We start from the raw sequence: 21,971 nt of genomic DNA on the forward strand, positions 1-21,971 counted from the left end.
AGTGGACACAGCGACGCTCATCAACCCAGGGAAAGAAGGCCCGGTGGCACACAAACCAGAGGGTAATCAGCTTGCGCCGGCCAGGGATATGTCGTCCCAACAAATTGCCCACATGGGCTGTCTTGTGGGGGAAGCCACACAGGGAACTCCGACAGTGATAGAGGTACGACGGGGACTTCTTGCAAAATTCCCAACCTTGGTCAATGCAGAGGTCTGGTCTCTTGAGAACGGGGATTTCTTCATCCGGGGTGCCTCAGTGACAGAATATATTGCAGTGATTGGATGGGAGTAGGAAGTGGAAGGAGGCGCTCAGCTGAAGTGGCGCAAGGTCCACCCAAGAGACGGAACGGCAAGGGGACCTGTTCATTCACATGTCATCGAAGCCAGAGGCATTCCCATGGGATACAGGGTGGAAGAGGCATTGGAGGCTATGGTCAAACCTTTAGGCTCTCTAAAAAATATCATCTCTGACGGTTTGAAGTCAGGCGACCCCAACAAAGTGTTGCTAGAGGTAGAGGGGCCCCACGCAACCACGCTCCCACCTGTACTCAACTTTTGGGGCCCGGATGGCACCTTTGAAATTTTGCTTGTCACAATACCACCGCCAGCACCGCCGTCAGCTAGTAGACAACCGGAGATTGATGCAAGAGATCAGGAGGAGGAGATTGTGGTAAAAAAAACATCAATAGGAAGTTCAAAGTAAGTTGTGGCAGCCTCAAGTGGAAGCCAGCCGGACATCACAGTAGAAACGAAGGAGACCCCGCCAGATGGGGGAGTATGTGACGATGTTGACCCAAAGATCACAAGCCAAGGACACCCGTATGCAGATGCACCAACTTCAAGGGGGCCACAACCCGATGAAGGAAGGGAGGGAGATGAATTCGTGAGATTATTCCTGGCGTCAACTGAAAGCAACGGACCGGCAGCTAGAGTAGAGGGAGGCCAAGCAAGTCCAGACACGTTACTCCAGACTCTAGGCACTGCGGCAAGGGAGCTGGTTACCAAGAGAAGTGATATAATGGAAGGCCGACGATCACAAACAAGCAGAATAGGCGAGGAACATCTCGTTTACAAATGTAAGAAGCTTGGCATCCGCCATGAAAAGGGGCTAGTGGTGTGGGTCAAAGCCGGTAAAAGTGGACGTATGATGCTAGCAGCGGAGGGCATGTCAAGGAACAACACTAAAACAAAACGAGTGACGACGGAGTCAACAGAGACACGAGGGAAAGGTAAGGAGATCATGAACGAGACCAATAGTGAGGAAGTAGAGTAAAGTTAGCGAAGCGGACAGTATTACTAATCCTCGAGCTAAAAGAATAGCGTCAACCATGGGTCTAAGGTTGACACCGATTGAGACAGGGGCCAAAGATAGTTCATCATGAGATGCATTTCATGGAACGTTCGAGGCCTTTGAGATGAAGGTAGACGAAGGGTGGTGGGGGGCTACCTGCGAGAATGGGGGGCATAAGTGGTATGCTTACAAGAAACCATGTTGGAAAGCTGCAAACCAAGGGACTGGAACATAGTGGGAAGAGGCTTCCTTGAGGGGTTCCTAGCGGTAGATGCAGTTGGGCGATCTGGAGGAGTGGTGATAGCATGGAATGAAACACGGTTTTCAAAAGTGGCCATGTGGAAGGGGCAATTTACTGTAGCAGCGAAGCTAAAGCGCTTACAAGACAATTTCGAGCTGGTCATAGCCTCGGTATATGGTCCTGTCAATGTCCAACGGAAAATTGAGCTATGGAGGGAGCTTGTCAACCTTGCAAACACATTCCAGGGGTGCGCCATGTTGTTAGGTGAGGACTTTAATGTGACACTAGAAGCAAGAGATCAGTCAAATGAAGCTGGAGGGAGAGATGTTGATTCGGAAGCCTTCTGAGCCTTTATTTAGGAGTCATCACTTCAAGAAATGGGGCCCACACATTGCATTTATAAATGGCGAAGCACGTCAGGCCAAAACAGGATGTCACGCTTGGACAGATTTTTATGCTCAATTGAGCTCATGGAAAGATTCCCATTAGCAGACGTGCAGTCACTTCCGTGGCCGATTTCGGAGCACACACCCATTGTGTGGACTGCAAATGAGTTGATCAAGAGGCCGACATACTTCAAGGTAGACAAATCGTGGCTCCAGGAGGCCGGTTTCAAAAACGAGGTGACAGAAAAGTGGAGGCCACAGCCCAAACTCGGATCAGTGACAGAAAAGTCGAGTACTGTGGAATGATTTTTTGCTTCTTCCTCGGCCTTCTATAAAAATGGTGGCTATCTCAAGAGGAGGAGACGCAGTGCGCACGGGCGCTAGGTACACCAACCAGCAGTCTTCCTATGCGATATTTGGGCTTGCCATTGACCAATGGTAGGTTGTCGAAAGCAGACTGGCAACTGGTGATAGAGAAAGTTGAAAGACGTCTGGAAGGTTGGAATGCCAAGATTCCGTCTAGGGGGGCCAGTTGGTTCTACTGAAGTCAGTACTGTCAGCGATCCCCATCTTCTATCTCTCCACTTTCAAAATGCCAGTTAACATTAGTCAAAGATTAGAAGCCTGATGAGACGATTCTTTTGGAAAGGCACAGAATCAGACCACAAGCGACATTTGGCATTGGTGTCATGGGACACAGTCTGCAAACCCACCAGTCAAGGAGGGCTAGGAGTCTTGCACTTATCAAGTCTGAACACGGCATTACTAACTAAATGGGTGACAAGGCTCATGCAACCCAGTGAGGACCTCGTCATCTAGATGTTGCGGGATAGATATGGTCGGGGTTTGAATCAGAGGGGCGTCACCCTTCTGGCAAGACCTTCGCCTAATTTTCTCCCAAGTTCATGAGTTTTACTCAGCCATGCTAGGAGACGGCGCTATATTTCGCTTCTGGGTAGACAAATGGGCACCATGCGGCCCCCTTTGTGATACATATCCGCGGTTATTTGTGCTCGCCCGAAATCCTGAGGCCGCAGCGGGCGAATGTTGGGACGACATTTGGAACCCGGTAATTGATGGCGCTTTGTCAGACCAACGGGTCGCTGAACTCATGGACATGCAGCAGGCCTTGCACCACATCCGAACATTTTTAGGAGCAAAGGACGGTTGGGTTTGGAATAATGCCCCCTTTTCAGTCAAGAAGTCTATACAAGGATCCGCCAAGGGAATGAGGACCAAACGACCATATTGACGTGCCGAGCTATATCGCGCCTAAAAGCCCCCCTAAAGGTAAAGATCTTCGGGTGGCTACTGTACCACAAGAGACTGGTGACTCGCGCCTTCCTGAAACAGTTTTACCCAGAGATACCGACGATTTGTATCTTTTGCACGCAACGAGAAGAGGATTGTGACCATCTGTTCTTTGCATGCCCTTTTGCACGATCAACTTGGGCTACTCAAACACATCTGGGAATCAATACGACATCAGCTGAGGCCTTCTGGGAATCCATGCAAATAAATGGAAATAGACGAAAAGGGGAAAGGGGCCACGCACTGACGGACAAGGTTCTTCAGCATGGGGAGAGTATTGATACAAGTCGTTACTTCTCCAAGAAATATCAAAGAAAGAAAAGAAGAACGCTGGCGTGAAGAGCACGTGCAAAGGGGGCCTCTCATGTGCCAATGCAGCTTAAATAGCTGCAAGTAGGAAACCCCGGGGCATTGGCATTTTCGGAGTTGTCGCAGGGCAGTTGCAACAGCAACTGATGGCTGGAAGCAGGACAGGGCCGCGACCAGAGGGGAGCGTCTCTTTCTAGAGTTCTTCCCATTCTATCCTTTCTTTCCCTTTGTTTTCTCGTCTCTACACTCTATCTGCGACTGGACATGTTTCGTGGAATGAATGTTTAAGCGCTCGTTGGTTTTCATTTGAGTTTTCTTGACTCGATCTCTCCTCGGGACAATATGTCAATTATGGGAGAGTATTAGAGGCCTTCAGGTCTCGTCTGTATTTATTGAGCATATATATATATATATATACCACATCAGAGGATCACTGACCTTGGGTTATCTTTCTCTCTTTTTTTCAGAAACAATATACCTAACATAAGGAGCCACAACTCCTGATAAAATCCTACGCAAGTTATTTTCTTATTTCTCACATTTATTTCTTGGCCGTCAGCCCTGCAAGGAAATCCTTAGGAAGGAAAAGGAGAAATGAACCACACAAAGATCATCACAAAGACAGACAACACTAGTTTATTAATTAAAAAACATCTCAATATTTTTTCTTATGTCAAACAGTGAAAGTACACAGAATCATAAAGAATTAAACAAGAAGTGTCGTGTAGCTGAAACCATACGGAGTAGCAGAAATCATTAGAGAAAGAATTTTGAACACTGATGCCAGAAGCCCTCCATTAGCTTCATGTTTTATCAAGTGTAGAATGCCTGCAGAGTAAAGGAACCAAGAACAAACGTGACGACAACAAAAAATTGATATTACTAAAAATAAATACAAGTATTAATACCAATATGTTTTTATTATACGCTACATACTTTTAACTCTGTGCATTAGCTTATGTTTAAGCACAAGGCCATGCTTACAGAGGAAAATTAGCACCCTTGCCATAGCTATAGCTTTTATCAAAGAGTTATATAAGAGCCAGGTCAGAGGTTCAAGTCCCAGAGGCAACACTCTGCACACAACACTTATTGTAATTTTCTTTTTTTCCTTGGACACATGTTTCTATTTACTTTGTTGCACCCGTAGGCATGGTATTTATAATAGGCCCACCTTGTCTATTTAAGGGATTAAATTGGGGCACTGATGAACTAATGAACTAATTCACTTAAACTCATTATGAGCCAAGTCTATTGTCATGTGTTAGACAAAACAAGTTGAATCTCCCTTGAATGCTCCTTTGATCTCCCTTGAATGCTACTCACCTGTTCACCGTAGGAAGAACTCTGGCTGCTAGGGTTTGAATAGGCCAAAAATAATAATTTTTCATTCATTCAGACTGGTTAAAAACAGTCTGTGGGCCCTACTCACTTAGGTGACTTATTCTGAGAATAAGTCACTTGATACACTATCACGTGGGCCACTTAAAAACGTTGCCCACACAGCAGTTAAAAGGATATAAAAGTAGCTATATGGGCCACTAATAACATGTGGCTCATTTACAGAAACAAAATCCAGGGTTTAAATACCCATTACATGATGTCGATTAGAGGTATAAGGCTTTCTTGTTTTATTTAACAGGAGTTTCTGAACCCACCTCGGGTGCATCAAATTATGTGAGGCCCCACTATCAAGGAGAATTATAACTCTGTGTCCCATAATGGCTTCCCAGAAATGCATAGACCCATTGGCATGCAGTCCCATTCTTACCGCAAATCGGAATCCTTCTGTATGAGGACCGTCATCGGTTGGCATGAGATCTTCCTCAATGGATTGTAGCTCTTCCTCATTGTCTTCCTCCCGAATCAGGAAGAGATTATTGATAAGCCTCTAATGAGAACTTACCAAACCAAGAAGAGGCGAATGGCTATTTCCACACATGCGGATTGATCCGACACGTGGGAAGATTTGAATAACGCGCGGGAAAAGAGCAGGAGGAAGGAGTCTATATATAAAGAATGCGCGGCATCATGAAGGGCATTGAGAATTTGTTGAGCTTCGAGATCGCGCGGCAGGAGATCCTCTCCGCCGGAGCTGACGTCGTCCGATCCGGCTGCCAGTCTCCAAGACACTCCAAGGATAGTCTATCAATCTTCGATCCCTCTTGTTCTTCATTCTACTATCTCAAAACTCTTGTTTGCAAGTTTATCGTGCTACGTTGAATCTCGACTCTGTATTATTTGCATTCAAATTCTGAGATCGCTCCTTAACCGATCCCTTGGAATCTGATCGGGATCTCTATTTCCAGCGCCTTGGAATCGTTAAGATTACTTCAGTATCTTAACATAGCCCCATCTTTTAACATTGTCCTTTAGGTACCTTTCATTGCAGTGGTAGCATAAACCCTGCCTGTGGCCCCAGATAAAATCCGGATAGGACAGAAAGAGTAATTATGTCATCTTGCCTGATACAAGTGGGAGACCCCATGTAAAAAGGATACACATGGCCGACCACTTACGTCAGGCACAATAGAGGAAACAAAAGCAGAGTGTCCTTATTACTTGAGCCCTAATGGGTACATTCAATACAGAGCATAAGCAAATAGAAATACAAAGAGACGTGAAACTTCCTTGGGCTGATGACCCTTTCTCTTTTTCTTTTTTTTGAAAAAATTAAGGAAGATCACCTGAGATCAGCGATTCAACCAGAGACAACACCTTTTCTTTACTTTGCTGAAACTAGGCACCAGTGAACCCGGTATCCGCTTTCTGGCAGAATGATTCAATGTCTCTGGGGATATAAGTGTTGTTGGCAGTGGTGATGTCTGGGTGGGAGAGGTGAGGCATACAGCTTGTTGAGAGTCGGTTATTGTACTGCTAGTTTAACTCAGCCGTGAGCGTGACTGCCGTTGAATACAGGTAAGAATCATTTCTGGAAATATTGTGCTCATCATGCATTATCTACAAAGAGATGAGCGTGAAGGAACTGCACATCTAGTTTTTTGTCCGGGTTGGGCACAGCGGGAGCCTTCCTTTGGATCTTGGAGTTCATGTCAGTTCATCGGCGAAGAACTTGTGCCAGGCGCTCCAACATCTGCCTCTGAGCAAGCAAAATATTATTTTCCTTCGCCTCCAAATCTCAAATAATGATAGGATTTCTGTCGAAGACAATACATTGAGACCAGATTAATAGTGACCCCGCAATACCAGGATAAATTAACAATATATGAGTAGATCCAACGATCACAATGAACAATTCTTGATCAAGAGTTTATAATAATACATTGAGCAATGAGGAATACTCCACAAGGGTTTCTCATGGATTCTGTCCTCTGCAGAGAGGAACAGTTGCAGAGAGAGGAATAGAAGGATAGGGTAGAAGATAGTGGACAGAAGTGTAGCTAATTCTCTCCTTCTGGTGGCAGAAGCTCCTCTCACCAATCTATTCCTCAGCTGCCTCGACGACTGCTTTATACCTTTTTTTTAAAAAGAGACGACCGCCTGATACTGACACTTCTTGGGGATTTAAATCTTGATTCTTTCACTTCTCGGTTCCCTTTTGTTTATAGGCTGCCGTGTGGTGCCATATTGAGTGGCATGAGTCCCTCTTGAACCCTTGGCCTTCCTTTTCTGAGAAGTTCTTTAGAAGAACTTATAAGTCTACAGGTTTGGGCCAGAAGACAGCTGTACTATGTACCACTGAAACAAAATCGAGAAACAATAAATCACACGATAAACCGAATTCAGCCCAAGATTATTAGAGTGACCAAGTAGACGAACATGGCACAACCAGCATATCAGGAAAGAATAAATAATAATTGAGAAAGGCACAACAAAATCATTATCATCGGCCTCCAATGTTTAGCCACCAGAAGCTGAAACTTTTTCCATCACTCAAAATGTAATTCTTCTGAACATGCACGCCCCATGGTTTCTTACATCAAGGAAAAAAATTTGAAGTTTACATTGACATGCTCCTGAATTGAGAAGAATTGGTCAATAAAGACAGATTGTCCTTAGGTAGATATGAATGGTTTGGAATCCACTTAAACAGAATAGTAAAAGTACAGTAGACAATTCATTCATAAAAATATTAAAAAGGGATACAAAAGGGCATAAGAACAGGCGAGCAAAATGTATATAGGCTGTTTCACCTCTATGTATTTGCAACAAAACTAGCCCAAGCGAACTGGAGAGTGAAGTAAATGATCCACATTTTGAAGTTTCTTTGTATTCTGCTACTTGCAGGAAAACTGAAAAATTTAACTCCAATATAGTGGATAAAGTTGATGCAGCTGTATTCCGGGCCTGACAGCAAATAATAATTCAAACCTCAGTGTCCCAAATGGAGGAAAGCAAAAGAGTTCATAGCCTTTGAGTTAAATCATTTCAATTGAAGATGATAACACAATCCTGAAAGTTTTTCTTTCATTACATGTGAAAGAGAACCATGGTCACAGAATCAAAAATGGGAAAATAAGACTGAATATAGAGATGATACCTTTAATACAGGATCAAATAGTAAACAAGACATTAATGTCACTTGCCGTTTCCTGCACAGAATGAGAGGTTAAAAGAAATAAATCACAATCTAAGGTGACAGAATATGTAAACGACTGCAGATTTTAAAATAATGTCATGAAAAAATTTGCCTTGGCTGAAGCACATCATTGATAGGCAATAGCATTCCACAAAAAGAAGTAAGTGAACTTGGATTTGATCGACAAATATCCTGAAAATAAGAAATGCATTACCGATTACAAACTTCAAAAAAAAAAGATAGCAACAACATAAATTACAAACAAAATGGAGTAGGATCCTTAAAATAACTCAACAATTGTGTGTGTTTTTTTAAAAAGGGGGAAAATATCATCCAAGATCAGTGATTCTCCCCATATGCTTACAGTAAAGAAAAATTCGAAAATAAGGAAGACCACCTGAGATCGGTGATGCTTATAAAATATATAAAGAATCCATACATATAATGACCAAACTCGACCTCCCTCCCTCCCCCTCCAAACCAGTGGGACATTGGCGTCTCCACGTCATGAATGACACTATCCATTGAGACTGTCCTCCCCCTAAACACCACCTCATTGTGGTGCAGCCAGATCGCCCATAGCACCACGAGAAGCCTCCCCTATTCCAGCTTGCCCCTGTAACGGACATCCCTGACAGAATCCCAGAAGACCTCATTGGAAGAGATATCCACCCCTAAGATCTGCAGCGATGTCCATACTCCCTGGACAAATTGACATGTGAAGAAGAGGTGAGAACAGTCTTTGTTGTCCCTTGTGCACATTGGGCATTCTGCGGAGGCCATCAGGAGCAGTCTTTTCAAAAGACTGGTGTCACCAGTAGATACCGCCTCAACAGCCCACTGAAGATCTTCATTTTGAGAGGGACTTTCTGTTTCCACCACAAGGCGCATGCAGTGCTGATCGTTGAGTCTTCTGCAACTGCCCCTCTGATCTTCCTATATGCATCCCTTACCAGAAATGATGTGCCACACTGCTCCCAGCCATCTCGTGACTCGCTCGAAGGGCTGAGATGTATGAGTGCCTGTTGTATACCCAGCAGTTCTTGAACCCGAGGCTCTGACAAGGGCCCTACCAAGATTGTGTTCCGTGCTCCATCCAGCATTCACTGACTATGGTCTGCGGGTTCCGCGCAAGGGAAAAAATCCTTTGGAACACCTTTGTGTGGCCAATTTTCTGTCCAAAATCAGAAAATAAAACTAACTCAAAGTATGGTGTCAACAAACTCCCAGAAGCAGGGGAATAAGTGTCTCATACCACGGCATAATGGAGGCTCCCCTCCAAATCTAGCCAAGCGCCTCTTCAAAACAAGCTCCAAGTCATACCTGTTTTTTCAGGACATTCAATGCCAGATCCTCCTCTGCTCTTGCACTTCTTTCCACCCATTTGGTCAACAAAGTCAAATTCATGGATTGTAGGTGGAGAATCCCCAACTCTCCCTGTTTCACGGGTCTACATACTAGGTCCCAGGAGACCAAAGACATCCCCTTGTGAGCCTCAGATCCAGCTCCTCCACAAAAGAACAGTCTCATTCATCCCTCCAAATGTTTTCCTTCCCCCATGGACATCTTAAAGATCAAGAGATAGACAATTGGGATTGCAGAAAGAACTGATCTCAGTAACATCAAGAAAGAGATCGTCAATTTCTTTGGAAGGAGAAGAAAAAAAGAAGAAACCATATCATTCAGCCAAGATGAAATATTTTTCATTATTTAATTCATTACCATATTAAACAAATGTATGTAGCACGCAGTCTATTTTTATCTGACGGGCCATGGTTAGCTGCATCATGCTACTTTGGGAACACCTACTGATTCTGTGCAACCCAATGTTCTAGTTGACGTTGCCCAGTATGACCATCTAATGATTCTGTGATCAATGATGAATCACTTGTTTTATAGCCTTGCTTCAGTTGTCTCTGATATGATAGCCAGCCAGATCTATGAGAGGCGCCAAGTATGAAGGCCCCTTCCAAGACCCCCTACGGTTTGATTACTTAATGTCCAGGGGAAAGACTGGAGGCAGCTTCGCGCAATTGAATCGTGGGTTCCACGTCTCCCTTCTTCTGCCATATTCTTTCTGGCCATGGCCCTCTCCCCCTGTCCTCTTGCAGATTTCCTTCCTTTCAAGGACATCATCTGTTCCTCTTCTCTCAAAGGCAATGTTCTTTCCACCGCTCTCACTAGCTCTTCCTCATTCATCAACCGGTCAACTTTCAGCTCTCCCTCTCTAGAGACAAAGTAAACCAGGGTTTATTGGAGGATGTATTTGGAGAATTACATTTACATTGGTATACCCAAGCAGGGTAGTATCAGTCTTTCATACAATGTCATGCCTCGATCCTAATATTATCTATGGCCTCATGCTCCAAAGCAGGGTTTCCCAGAAGGATGACAGTTGATTCAACATTTTTTCCATTTAAATGCAACTTCGGAGGCGGTTTACAAGTATAAATCCATTTAAACACAATTCAGGACTTATGCAAAATAATAAATTCTAGAAGGGCACTAAAAAAGAAACGGAAAGAAAGATAGTGAGAACTCTACATAACCTTACAGTTATCACAAAAATAAACTCATAAACCAAGTCAAGAAAACCAACCTGTATGCATATCAGAGCAGAAATTCTAGTCTTGGAGCACCGAAATTTATCATTATTCCTCTCAGTTCTATCACCATCACTCAGGTCTGAATCCGAAGTTGTGTTATCATACTTGGAAACTTCGGATGTGTGAGAAACTAAGTTCCCAGTTTTGCGTAGATGTGGGGGTATGTATCTAGCATGCAGTATATTTTTCTCTTCCATTGCCCTGGATTTCAGACATGGATTGCAACTACTTCTCTCTTTGGAACAGCTATCCCCAGAAAATAGAGAAGGATCTTCATAGTTGACACCATATGTCAGGAATATTTTTAAGGCCACTGCAGAACCTGCTACCTTTCACCAGAACGAAGAAGTTAGATGAAAATTTCATCAAGTATCAATAAGATCGAGGTAAAACGTTGAAGAATTACAAGCTCCGAAGAAGATACTTTTGGATTGGAAAGGACCAAATGCAAACAATCTAGAAGAGTAGCATAAAACCTGCATAAAATAAATATAAAGTTATTCTATCTAGTCTTACAACATTCGATCCATGTTCAGAAACGCAAATGAGAGGTGGAAATAAACACCTAGACATGTCATAACCCTCCACCAGTGTCTTCCTTGTTGCAATAGCGTCTAACAGTTCCCTCAGAACCTAGCAGAGAAAAGACGAGGATTATTCAACTTGTACACATACCCAAGAGTTTGCATGAAGAGGAAAAGAGCAGAAGCAAGCAAACCTCGAGAATCTTTTGGCACATATCAGCTGAAAGCGAGGAATCATTTCTAGAGAGGAAATCAATAATAATAGAAAATGCAACGGCGTGCATCTTCCACAAATTGCAATTGCTGCCATCATTTTGTCCAATCTTAGATTTTTCGAAAGACCCTTGAAATGGCTGAGAAAAAATCCCGTGGTACGAGCACAAAATGATACGAAGAAGGAGATTTGTCAACTCAATACAATCTGAAGATAAACAATAGACTCCATTTCCCATGGAAATGCACCTAAAAGATTCAGAAGTCATTTTCGAAGGAAGAATTTCATTGAAATACTAAATTGTCTGAAAGATGGAAAGAATATTCAAAAACCTGAGAATCTCTACTATCTCTACTAAGCATTTCACTCCGATAGAAGTAGATGAGAACTGTATCCTCTTATTTGTTTTTCCACAGAAATAATCAATAATCTTTCCGAAAAAGTCCAGCACAGTAATCCAAGACGATGTGCTTATTTGGAGGCGAGCCTTGCAGCTAATACTTTGGATCTGTAATGCAAAAGAAATAATAACTCAAGAATATTTTTTTGAAGTTTAGCTCAAGAAATATTCAAAACATTAGAAAATATGAGAAGAAAAGATGCGCTAACTTAACCCGTAAAATCAATTTTCTATGCAAGTATTCAAATTTCTCAGGGAAATGGATTCAAAACACTTCGATAAAATTAAGTTTCAAGGTTTTTTTACTTTGGCTAATTCCGTTCCCACCAATCTAACTACTCGATAGTTTAGGAAAAAAAACAACAAACATCTGAGAAATCGATTGGTCATCTTAGCCGACTCAAATGAACCTCTTGAATATTCCACTGGTAAAAAGCCTCAGCCACTGAACTCTCTTCCTGAGAATCCCGTGCCAAACGATATCCACACGACATTTAAACAAAACAAGTATCGACTGAAAATTGAACAAAGATGATTCCAATAAGAAAGAAATAACATAAAAATTACCAGACGGCAGATTTGAAGAAGAATCTGGCCCACCCCATCACATTCCGTCGCAATCGAACCCACTTCCGCGAGGAACACTACATCCGATAAGACCTGACGCACAACTAACTCCAATTTGTCAAACACTCAACCAAATATTTTCCAAAAGAAAAAAAATACTTAACCATTCCAAATAGATAAAATCCAGAATAAAGAAACACAAATAAGAATCAATTTCTAATAAAAATCAGAATAAATTGAATTGGTAAATAAACCTACTCCGAAGCGCCCAACAGAAAGAACTGATCCGAGAAAGACAACAAAGATATCATGCATTGCTCCAGAATAATGTACAAAATACTACGTTAAAATACTACGTAATACATAACCAACTCCGAGAAATCCTACGTTAAATCCGTCATGAATAATTTACAAAATACTATGTTAATACTCAACCAAATCCAAGAAATACTACGTTAAATCCGTCATGAATAATGTACAAAATACTACGTTAAATAAAATCAACTACGTAACACTCAACCAAATTCGAGAAAAACTACGTTAAATATGTCATGAATAATGTACAAAATACTACGTTAATACTCAACCAAATCTGAGAAAAACTAAGTTAAATCTGTCATAAATAATGTACAAAATACTACGTTAAATTTTTTTTTGACACAAATAAAAGGCAGTCACCCGACGAGTCGGTAACCACCCGAGAAGTACATGGGCCCTAGAGCCCGTGTGATACATGCTTAACCACTCCTCTCTCTATTCCCCCCTCACGGGAACCATGCCGCAATGAGGTTGTCGACCTCATGGGTGAGTCTGTCCAGTGAGGCCTGCCTCCCCCTGAAAAACACATCGTTTCGATATAGCCATATTCCCCAGAGCACCGTCAGTGCGTGGCCCCTTTCCCCTTTTCGTCTATTTCCATTTATTTGCATGGATTCCCAGAAGGCCTCAGCTGATGTCGTATTGATTCCCAGATGTGTTTGAGTAGCCCAAGTTGATCGTGCAAAAGGGCATGCAAAGAACAGATGGTCACAATCCTCTTCTCGCTATGCAAAAGATACAAATCGTCGGTATCTCTGGGTAAAACTGTTTCAGGAAGGCGCGAGTCACCAGTCTCTTGTGGTACAGTAGCCACCCGAAGATCTTTACCTTTAGGGGGGCTTTTAGGCGCGATATAGCTCTGCACGTCAATATGGTCGTTTGGTCCTCATTCCCTTGGCGGATCCTTGTATAGACTTCTTGACTGAAAAGGGGGCATTATTCCAAACCCAACCGTCCTTTGCTCCTAAAAATGTTCGGATGTGGTGCAAGGCCTGCTGCATGTCCATGAGTTCAGCGACCCGTTGGTCTGACAAAGCGCCATCAATTACCGGGTTCCAAATGTCGTCCCAACATTCGCCCGCTGCGGCCTCAGGATTTCGGGCGAGCACAAATAACCGCGGATATGTATCACAAAGGGGGCCGCATGGTGCCCATTTGTCTACCCAGAAGCGAAATATAGCGCCGTCTCCTAGCATGGCTGAGTAAAACTCATGAACTTGGGAGAAAATTAGGCATTAATACTTCATTAATACTCAACCAAATTCGAGAAATACTACGTTAAATCCGTCATAAATGATGTACAAAATACTAGGTTAAATAAAATCAACTACATTAAAATACTACATAGTACTCAACCAAATCCGAGAAATACTACGTTAAATCCGTCATGAATCATGTACAAAATAGATACACAAAAGTTGAAATTCTCGATGATCTATTAGAATAAACCAGCGAAAAACAAAATTCGAGAATCCACACCTCGTGAGCAGGCAGATTCAGAGCCGCCGCTCCCAGCAAGGCAGGCGGATGCGAGAGAACGGTGGCGTTGAGAAGATCGCACAGAGAGGCTGGCGGAGGGGCCGCGAGAGCCTCGTCCCTCAGACTCAGGAACGACGTCCGCCATAGCCTCAGACCGCTGGAGGACGACGACGCGGCCATGCTTGCGGCTACTTCTCTCGCTCCTCGGCGATCTCTCGCTGCTCCGTCGCCATTCCAAGCTTCTGCCCTTCTCCATGGCCACTGGCCGGTTTTAAACTGAAGAAAAAACGGAAAAGACGTTTCAGTTTGGTCGTCCCGTCATCCGTCTCCAAACCCAGGCAGTTATATTCAGATAGTCTAATTACGGCCTAATATTAGTATGGCCTTTCATTGTATTTCTCAGTTAATGAAAAATTTCGGTGGTTGGGTGTAAAGATCATCATTACTTGTTTATTTCTCATGAGTACAATTGATTAACTTCTTGATTGTTCAAAGGCACAATTTCACTGTGATTTAGGTCAGTCACATATTCGGCGCGTACAGTATCAATGGGAGAACAAGTCTCTGAGCCTCTTTGAAAGTTTGCATCTACTTATAATTTGTGATTTAGGTCAGTGACATCAGGGAAATAGCTCCATCTCATATTTCTCCTACAAACTGAGATATTAGTTTCCCTGTAATTGTCAACCGCCATATGGGACTTCATGAGCATATGACTTATATTTAAACCAGATATAATCTGAAGGAGAGAATGCAAAGTAAAATATCATAATAGAAATTTGCCAGAATAGTACTTTAACTTAAGCTAACACCGTTTTATATGACAAGAAGTGATAGTATAATCAATTAAGCAAAGCAATAAAATGAGATTCAAAAATTTTAAATTAATTTAAGGAATAATAAATTGAGAGAAAGAGGAGAACTGTAAGAGATAAAGAGAAAGAGAGGAGCACTGTTGACTAGAGGTAACTCTAGAACACATATTATTCACAGATAAGACACCCACTGAATTATGAGAGGCCATACTAATATTTTAAGTTATATGTATGATATAAGTTCTTATTTGATTCATTAATGTACTTTGTCACGATTACATAAGTCCAAGTCCTCATTGTACTGATGAATACTGATGCTTCGGAAATGTACCATACTAAAAACACTGAATGTTAAACTTTTAAGTCAAGAAGGTTAACATTTGGAAATCACAGACCTTATTCTTTTTAGGAAAGATAAGATATTTCACGCTGTAAAAAGTTCTGAATTGGGATTAAATTTTTCATATCAATTTGACGATGAAAGAACTATTCATCATACCTGATTTTTACCGCAAGAAAAAGATTTGTATAAATAATCACGTTAACAACAGAGAAAACAAAAAAATATTTCAAAGAAATACTGTAATGTCCATTGAGTAGGACCAAAATAAAACACGCAAAAACATTCAGAGACCAAGAGAGAGATGGAGAGATTACCATGAAGACTTTATCACGTTAGATGGTCCTGCAAAGAGGACGGGTGTTCGGGGGATGAAGCTCGTGACGAGGCCTGTGAGCATAAGTGGGCAACAACGCTTGGTGGTAGAACTCGAAGAGGGTAGACGGATTTTGAATAGACCTTTTTATATAAAAAGCCCCCGTTTTGTCATCCATACGTCTTTAATCCGTTCTGTTTTCTGTAACGGACGAATAAATCCCCAACGAATGACGAATCAGACAAACCAAAGTGATCTGGATGGATAACTGAACGGAAGTCTGTTCAGTCCCATTCCGTCCGTCCAAGACTGTCATCCGTCTACGTTCAACAACTCTACATTTGAGTAAGGAAGGACATGATCCGGTCTCGGTCCAGTTTTACCGAAAACCTAAACCTAGACCTAAAGTTTGGTACGGTCTCGGTCTCGGTTCAGTCTCGGTCCGGTCCGTTCTTCGGTCGGTCAAGTTGATTTGTCAATGTCCAATTCCACGTTAAGTTGACTTGGCAGTCTCGCCACATCTACATGTTAAGTTTCCTATCCTGTCTCCAGAGCCCAAGCAGTATTGGATAATGAGAGAGAGAGAGGGTGAGAGAAAGAGAGGAATATAATTAGAGAGTCAGAGTGCGAGAATGTGTGAGAGAGAGATTGCGAGAGTGAGACTGAGACTGAGATAGTGAAAGACAGAGAATACCAGAGGGAGAGAGTAAGACAGTGAGAGAGTGAGAGGGCGAGACTGAGAGAGAGAGACTGCGAGAGTTATGGAGGGATAGAGGGAGTAGCTAAGGAGAGTAGAAGCGGGAGAGAGCAAGAGAGTGAGAGGGGGTGACAGGGAGAGCCAGAGACGGGAAGTGAGAGGGAGAGAGAGTGAGAGAGCAGGCGAGAAGGAGAGAGTTCAATAGGGAGAGAGAGCGCGAGGGAGAGAGTATGAGAGAGAATGAGAGAGGGAGAGAAGGAGAGCCAAAGTGAGGGCGAGCGAGCAGAGAACGAGAGGAAGAGAGAGGTGAAAGCCGGAGAGAGGTTGACAGAGAGAGGAAGAGAGAAAGTGAGGGTGAGAGAGGAGTAGAGGGAGAGCAGGAGAGAGGGTGAGAGAGAGGGCAAGAGGGCGAGAGTGAGAGGGCCTTGAGTAAGGAGAGGGAGAGCCGGTGACAGAGAGAGGGAGGGAGGAGGAATGGGAGAGTAGGAGAGAGACAGAGAGAAAGAAAACGAGAGGGAGAGAGGGTGATATGGAAGGAGGGAGGGTGAGACCGGAACAAGGGAGAGAGAGACAGGGAGAGAGCGGAAGAGAACGAGCGAGAGAGAGGGTTAGAGAAGTAGCGGGAAAGAGGGAGGGAGAGAGAGAGAGATAGAGACAGAGAGGAAAAGAAAACGGGAGGGAGAGAGAGACAGGGGAAAAGAAAGCAAGAGGGAGAGAGAGATAGAGGAAAACAAAAGGGCAAATACTATGAAAGAGCATGAACTTTCGTTTTTGTCAGCTGGGCAGCATGAACTTTCATGCTTGTATAAAAAATAGCAAGAACCAATAAGAAGACGCCAAGTGGCGTCTTCTTTTTTCCCTCCCAGCGGCAGTCAACTCATGACGTGGCTTCCATCGTGGCAGCCAGGTGGACTCCACGGTGGCATCCACGTCTCCGGCCGCCGCCGACGCCGCCCGTCTCCGTCCGCTGACGCCGTCGCCCGTCTCCGTCCGCCGACGCCGCCCGTCTCCGGCCGCCAACTCCGCCGCCATCCTCTCCGCCCTCCTCCGCCGATACGCCGCCCACGCCCACCTCCGCCCACGCCCTCCTCCGAGCTCCCCTTCCCCCCTCCCCCCCTCACCTGGAACCTCATGCTCCGCGCCCTCACCCTCGCTGCCCGCCCCCGCCGACGCCCTCCGCTCCTTCTTCCTCGCCATGGCCCTCGCCGGCGTCCCCCCCCCGACGAGAGGGAGAGAGTGAGAGCGGGTGAGAGGGCGAGAGGGAGGTGTTAAGAAATGGGAGAGAGGGAGAGCGAACAAGTGGAAGAATGAGACTGAAACTACGGGAGAGGGAGGGGGCGGAAAGAGAGAGAACGAGAAAGAGAGAGGGGATGAGAGACAGAGAGAACGAGAAAGAGAGAGGGAGAGAGAACTAGGCGAGAGACCGAGAGAACAAGAAAGAGAGAGGGGGGAGAGGGGGCGGGAGACAGAGAGCACGAGAGAGAGAGAGAGGGAAAGAACTAGCGGGAGAGAGGGTGAGACAGAGAGGAGAGAGAACGACCAGGAGAGAGGGAGAGAGAAGAAGCAGGAGAGGGGGAGAGAGGTCGAGAGAGAGAGAACGAGTGGAGAGAGGGAGAGACGATGAGAAAGAGAAAACGGAAAGGAAAGAGGAAGAGGGTGAGCGATGGCGAGAAAAAGAAAGCGAGAGAGGGATAGAGGGTGAGAGAGAGGGCCGATCTTCGGTCCGGTTTTGATGTGCGAACCGGACCCGGACCGGAAGGTTCGGTGAACCCTAAAAAGGCTGACCGACAGTCCGGTTCGGTCCGGTCTGACCGGATTTCGGTCAGACCGTGTCCTTCCCTACATTTGAGTTTCATTTTGAACGGTGAGAGGTCTCTTACGGTGACCGGTCCTTGCTCTTTAAGGGAAACCCCGGGCAGAGAGAGTGAGGCCCGTCCATCATCCTCGCGACATCTCTTCTAGCGAAGAAGAGGGAGAGGTCGACAGCGGTTAGGTCAGCGAGGTAGAGATCTTTGATCTGCGTCCAATTGCTTCCTTGATTCTTGATCTCTGATCATTTTTGGCCGATGATCGCTTATTCTTGATCACAAGGTAGGGTATAATGTACTGTCTTTGTTTGTTTTCTGAAATCTGTCGTGTGTTGGTCCGCGTTCACGTAGATCTGGTTAAGCTTTTTTTTTGGATCCGTAATAGTCTATAATATAACATTTAGTATATATTATTTTCATTTAGTAATAACTTAACCAAAGTTTCTCTCGTTGAACTACTAAAAGATTGGTAATGCACAATTTGAACACCCATAATCTCAGCAAGGTACTTAAAATCGTCGCGGCGCTCATTGTGCGACAATGCCTTAGTCTCTTGGCGGAATTTCTTTCCCCGCGCCTCGCACACGCGATGCATCTGTGTGCGCTCACAGTCATGCAGCTCACCCTCATGACTCCACGCGCAACGCCGCAGTAGTGCTGTCCAGCGTGGGCGTCCCATGCACAAAGCACACTGTCGGTGGCCCGCGCTCTAACACAAACAGGCCTTTCCAGATTCGCCCCACTTGGGCGCCGACGGGCACTCGCACCATAAGAGCCATGGCCTAAAAGATCAAGGTCGGATGTTGTCGTCCGTAGTGTGTGTCATTGCGTCGCACTAAATGACCTAGTCTCCAAATCGTGATTCCAGCACATGAATATGTCACCACAATTAGCACGCAGACCTCTGTGCAGGAATGCCACATACTTTGGGCCTTACACAAGTTCATATGGAGGGGTTGCCAAGCCACAGAACGCCACAGTCTTGGAAGCCAGCCGGCACCCACATGACTCCTGATAATTTTTCTTCTGATATCAAGAGAAAAAGCCAACATTTGAGTTATAAATGGCAGAAAAATAAAATAAATTACAAGAAGTCATCATTTGGTAAGAGAACTTTTTTTCTCTCAGAAAGGTGATGCTTAGCGGAAGAGAAAGATAGGGAGGAGACCTGTTTATCCTCAAACCTTGGGCTTGTGGGATGGTAGCAAGATGTTGGTACGATAATCTACTTACAGAAAAAGCTGAAACCCTTGATGGAGGACCACCGATAAGCTCCTATTCAAGCCCGCCATCAATCGCGACGTGACGCCGTGCCAACGCGAAGAACTCGACCTTCAGGTACACGGCTTGACGATCGATCAAGTAACTTATGCAGTTTATTTTACGCATTTCTTTATGTGCAAGGACTTTTAAAGGGGTCACCTGTTTAGGCCTTGTTTTATTTTCTGATGTAATTGTTTAAAATGGCCCATTCTGGGAAGGTGTCACTTGGACCATTCCCCTAATGATCCATTAAGGCATCTACCGATATAAAGGGAGGGCATGCCACAAATTGTCATATTGGAAAAGTCAAATTTCGAGTATTGTGTTTGTTCTCCATTTCTTTATTTTTCCCTCTTCTAGTGTGTGGGACCCACCTTAGATCTATTGTGAATAACTTATCATCGCCGAGCTACTCACATCGTCGAAGATTCAACCTTTCTCCGCTCTGATCTGACGAAATTGATTAGAAGAATTGGTGCCATTATCCTCCTCTCTGCAACTATCGTCGAATCCTGGAATCTGTGTTTATACTTCGACTCGACGATTCTTCTTCATCCGGAAGACCTATTTTCGCCTACGAAATTGATTCGTCTCCACTGATAACCGCCGAAATTTAATCGTCCCGGACGAGATAATTAATCTCGGTTGTGCATTCTGCGGTTTCAACATCCTTACAGTTGAGGTAATATATAGGATTCGCCACTATTATTTGCATCATTCGGAATCTTCTTTCTGAGGTTTCGGTTATATTCGCCATCAACGGAGGTTGGGTCGCCTCAGGGCAGTGATTGCTCATCTCTCTTTGTTCGAGTCGGTCCGTAGGTCATTGGGAGCCTACCGACCTAGACCTTCTCTTCGTGTCATCCCCTGATCTCCGCACTAAATTGGCAAAATCTGAACTACTTTCCGTTATTTTAAAAATGCATTATTCAATTCCCAGTTTCGTTTTCATCTATTTACCGTGGTGCAAACCAATTCGACGACACCGTTGTATTGTTTACATCAACCCCATTTTTTCATCTCTAAACAAAGTTAGAGATGGATGAGAACGCGGGAATTTTATATCTTCATCATTCTAATCTCAAAAAAATATATGCATCATTCCAAGTTATCCATCCGTCGCGACAATGAATATTTGGCATGACTATACTTCAGTTTCGCCACATACTGTTTCTTTCATCCGTTATGATGTCTGAAAGGTAACAATAAAAGAGGAAATTGCAACAGACAGGCCTCACGTCGGTTGTACGACAGCCTGACCTTAGGATAGGAAAATATTTAGGATGAACTAAAGCTAGACAACATCAAGAACATTAAGTGTAAGATACTTTTGCCGAAGGGAAAAATTCGCCCCCAAACATCGCTGAAACTCTGCTACAAACGCAGATTAACATCATAATCGAGAAGTAGAAGTAGATTATTCAGAGAGGCACCGTTGCACTGACAGGGAGAATAAGATTCGAGGGGGAGAGGAAGCTGGTAACAGGGGATTATTTTCATGACCTATTTTTTCGTCCCGGATGTGGGATGGGACGAATAAAACTCAGATGGGATGATTTGGTCCAAGACTCGACGTGGACGTAATATAGTAATATGGGACAAACTCCCGGATGGGACGATTTGGACGAACCTAAAAAATTGAGACATTGGACGGGACGATCTTCGTCCCGTCTGGTCCATCTTCGTCCGGGATGATCCTGCGCTATAACTACATATTTGTACCAATTACTCTCACTTTCCCCTCAAAAAAAATTATCATACGTGGCAGAAGCCTCTCTTTCTCATGCTAGCAACAGGTCACAACAAATTAGCTGTAAAGATGTTTTTATTTTATAAATTATTCCAAACGACGACTGGCCCTCCAGCGGCTTCTCTTGACCGTAAGCGCATCACCTCTTTTACATTTATCTCCCTACCGCGACGACAATTGCTCTCATACCACTCTATCGCGTGCGAAGCAAAACCCCGAGAAATTTATTATTGTTCCCCGGACATACCTGCAAAACCTCCTCGCCTTTAAAACAACAGTTTCCAAACAAGAAGGGCTATTGTTTAAATAAAATACATCAAGGGGGACGGCACGTCAGAATTTAAGCGTCTACTTTTTAAAATGAATTTGGAGTGCGAGAGAGATGTGGGAATTTCATTTGAGTTTCTTTTCGAACTGTTTGCTGGCTTTCTCATTGTCGATGTCAATATTTGTCATATTGGTTATTCATCTTTATCGATACCCTAAATAATGTAAAAACCTATATATCTGGTTTTGGGTTCTTGCGCAGGCAAGGTGCTGTTTGGTTCTTTTTATTTCATTGCTTGCCTAAAGATTGCGATTCATAAACGTTTGAAATTCTGGCATTTTACACTGTCGCTCCTTACAAGATCTCCGACGCATTTGAAACCATTTATGCCTCTGAGGGTAGAAGTTATTTCTGGGTAACCTGGACATTATTTCTCGCCCGAGATTATCTTATGACCATCTTCCAGTATATTCAATTATTCATGCTCTAATTCCTGCTTTCACCGCAGGGTTCGGCTTTCAGGTGACC

The 21,971-nt window shown here is 44.0% G+C and overlaps 1 protein-coding gene across 5 annotated transcripts in view; it reads right to left on the minus strand.

The window, feature by feature from the left end:
* Positions 1–14,431, minus strand: part of LOC144715202 (ARM repeat superfamily protein) — a 78,704-nt gene extending 64,273 nt beyond the window's left edge. For 3 of the 5 annotated variants that reach the window (XR_013584549.1, XM_078590117.1, XM_078590113.1), the window contains exons 1-11: positions 14,187–14,431; positions 12,390–12,482; positions 11,755–11,930; positions 11,403–11,670; positions 11,250–11,317; positions 11,091–11,160; positions 10,678–11,013; positions 8,191–8,270; positions 8,040–8,091; positions 7,693–7,846; positions 4,279–4,366 (exon numbers count right to left, since the gene is read on the minus strand). Coding sequence is in view for 4 of the 5 variants with exons in the window: in XM_078590117.1 (XP_078446243.1) it covers positions 4,279–4,366; positions 7,693–7,846; positions 8,040–8,091; positions 8,191–8,270; positions 10,678–11,013; positions 11,091–11,160; positions 11,250–11,317; positions 11,403–11,670; positions 11,755–11,930; positions 12,390–12,482; positions 14,187–14,366 (1,565 nt within the window). In the remaining variant the exon portion in view is untranslated. Of the gene's footprint in view, positions 1–4,278; positions 4,367–7,692; positions 7,847–8,039; positions 8,092–8,190; positions 8,271–10,677; positions 11,014–11,090; positions 11,161–11,249; positions 11,318–11,402; positions 11,671–11,754; positions 11,931–12,389; positions 12,494–14,186 lie in introns of all 5 variants that reach the window. The other 2 variants (XM_078590114.1, XM_078590115.1) reach the window with 2 other exon arrangements.
* Positions 14,432–21,971: the final 7,540 nt, after the last annotated feature.

The sequence above is a fragment of the Wolffia australiana genome, chromosome 18, assembly GCF_029677425.1.
Source record: "Wolffia australiana isolate 7733 chromosome 18, ASM2967742v1".
NCBI classification, from domain to species: Eukaryota; Viridiplantae; Streptophyta; class Magnoliopsida; order Alismatales; family Araceae; genus Wolffia; species Wolffia australiana.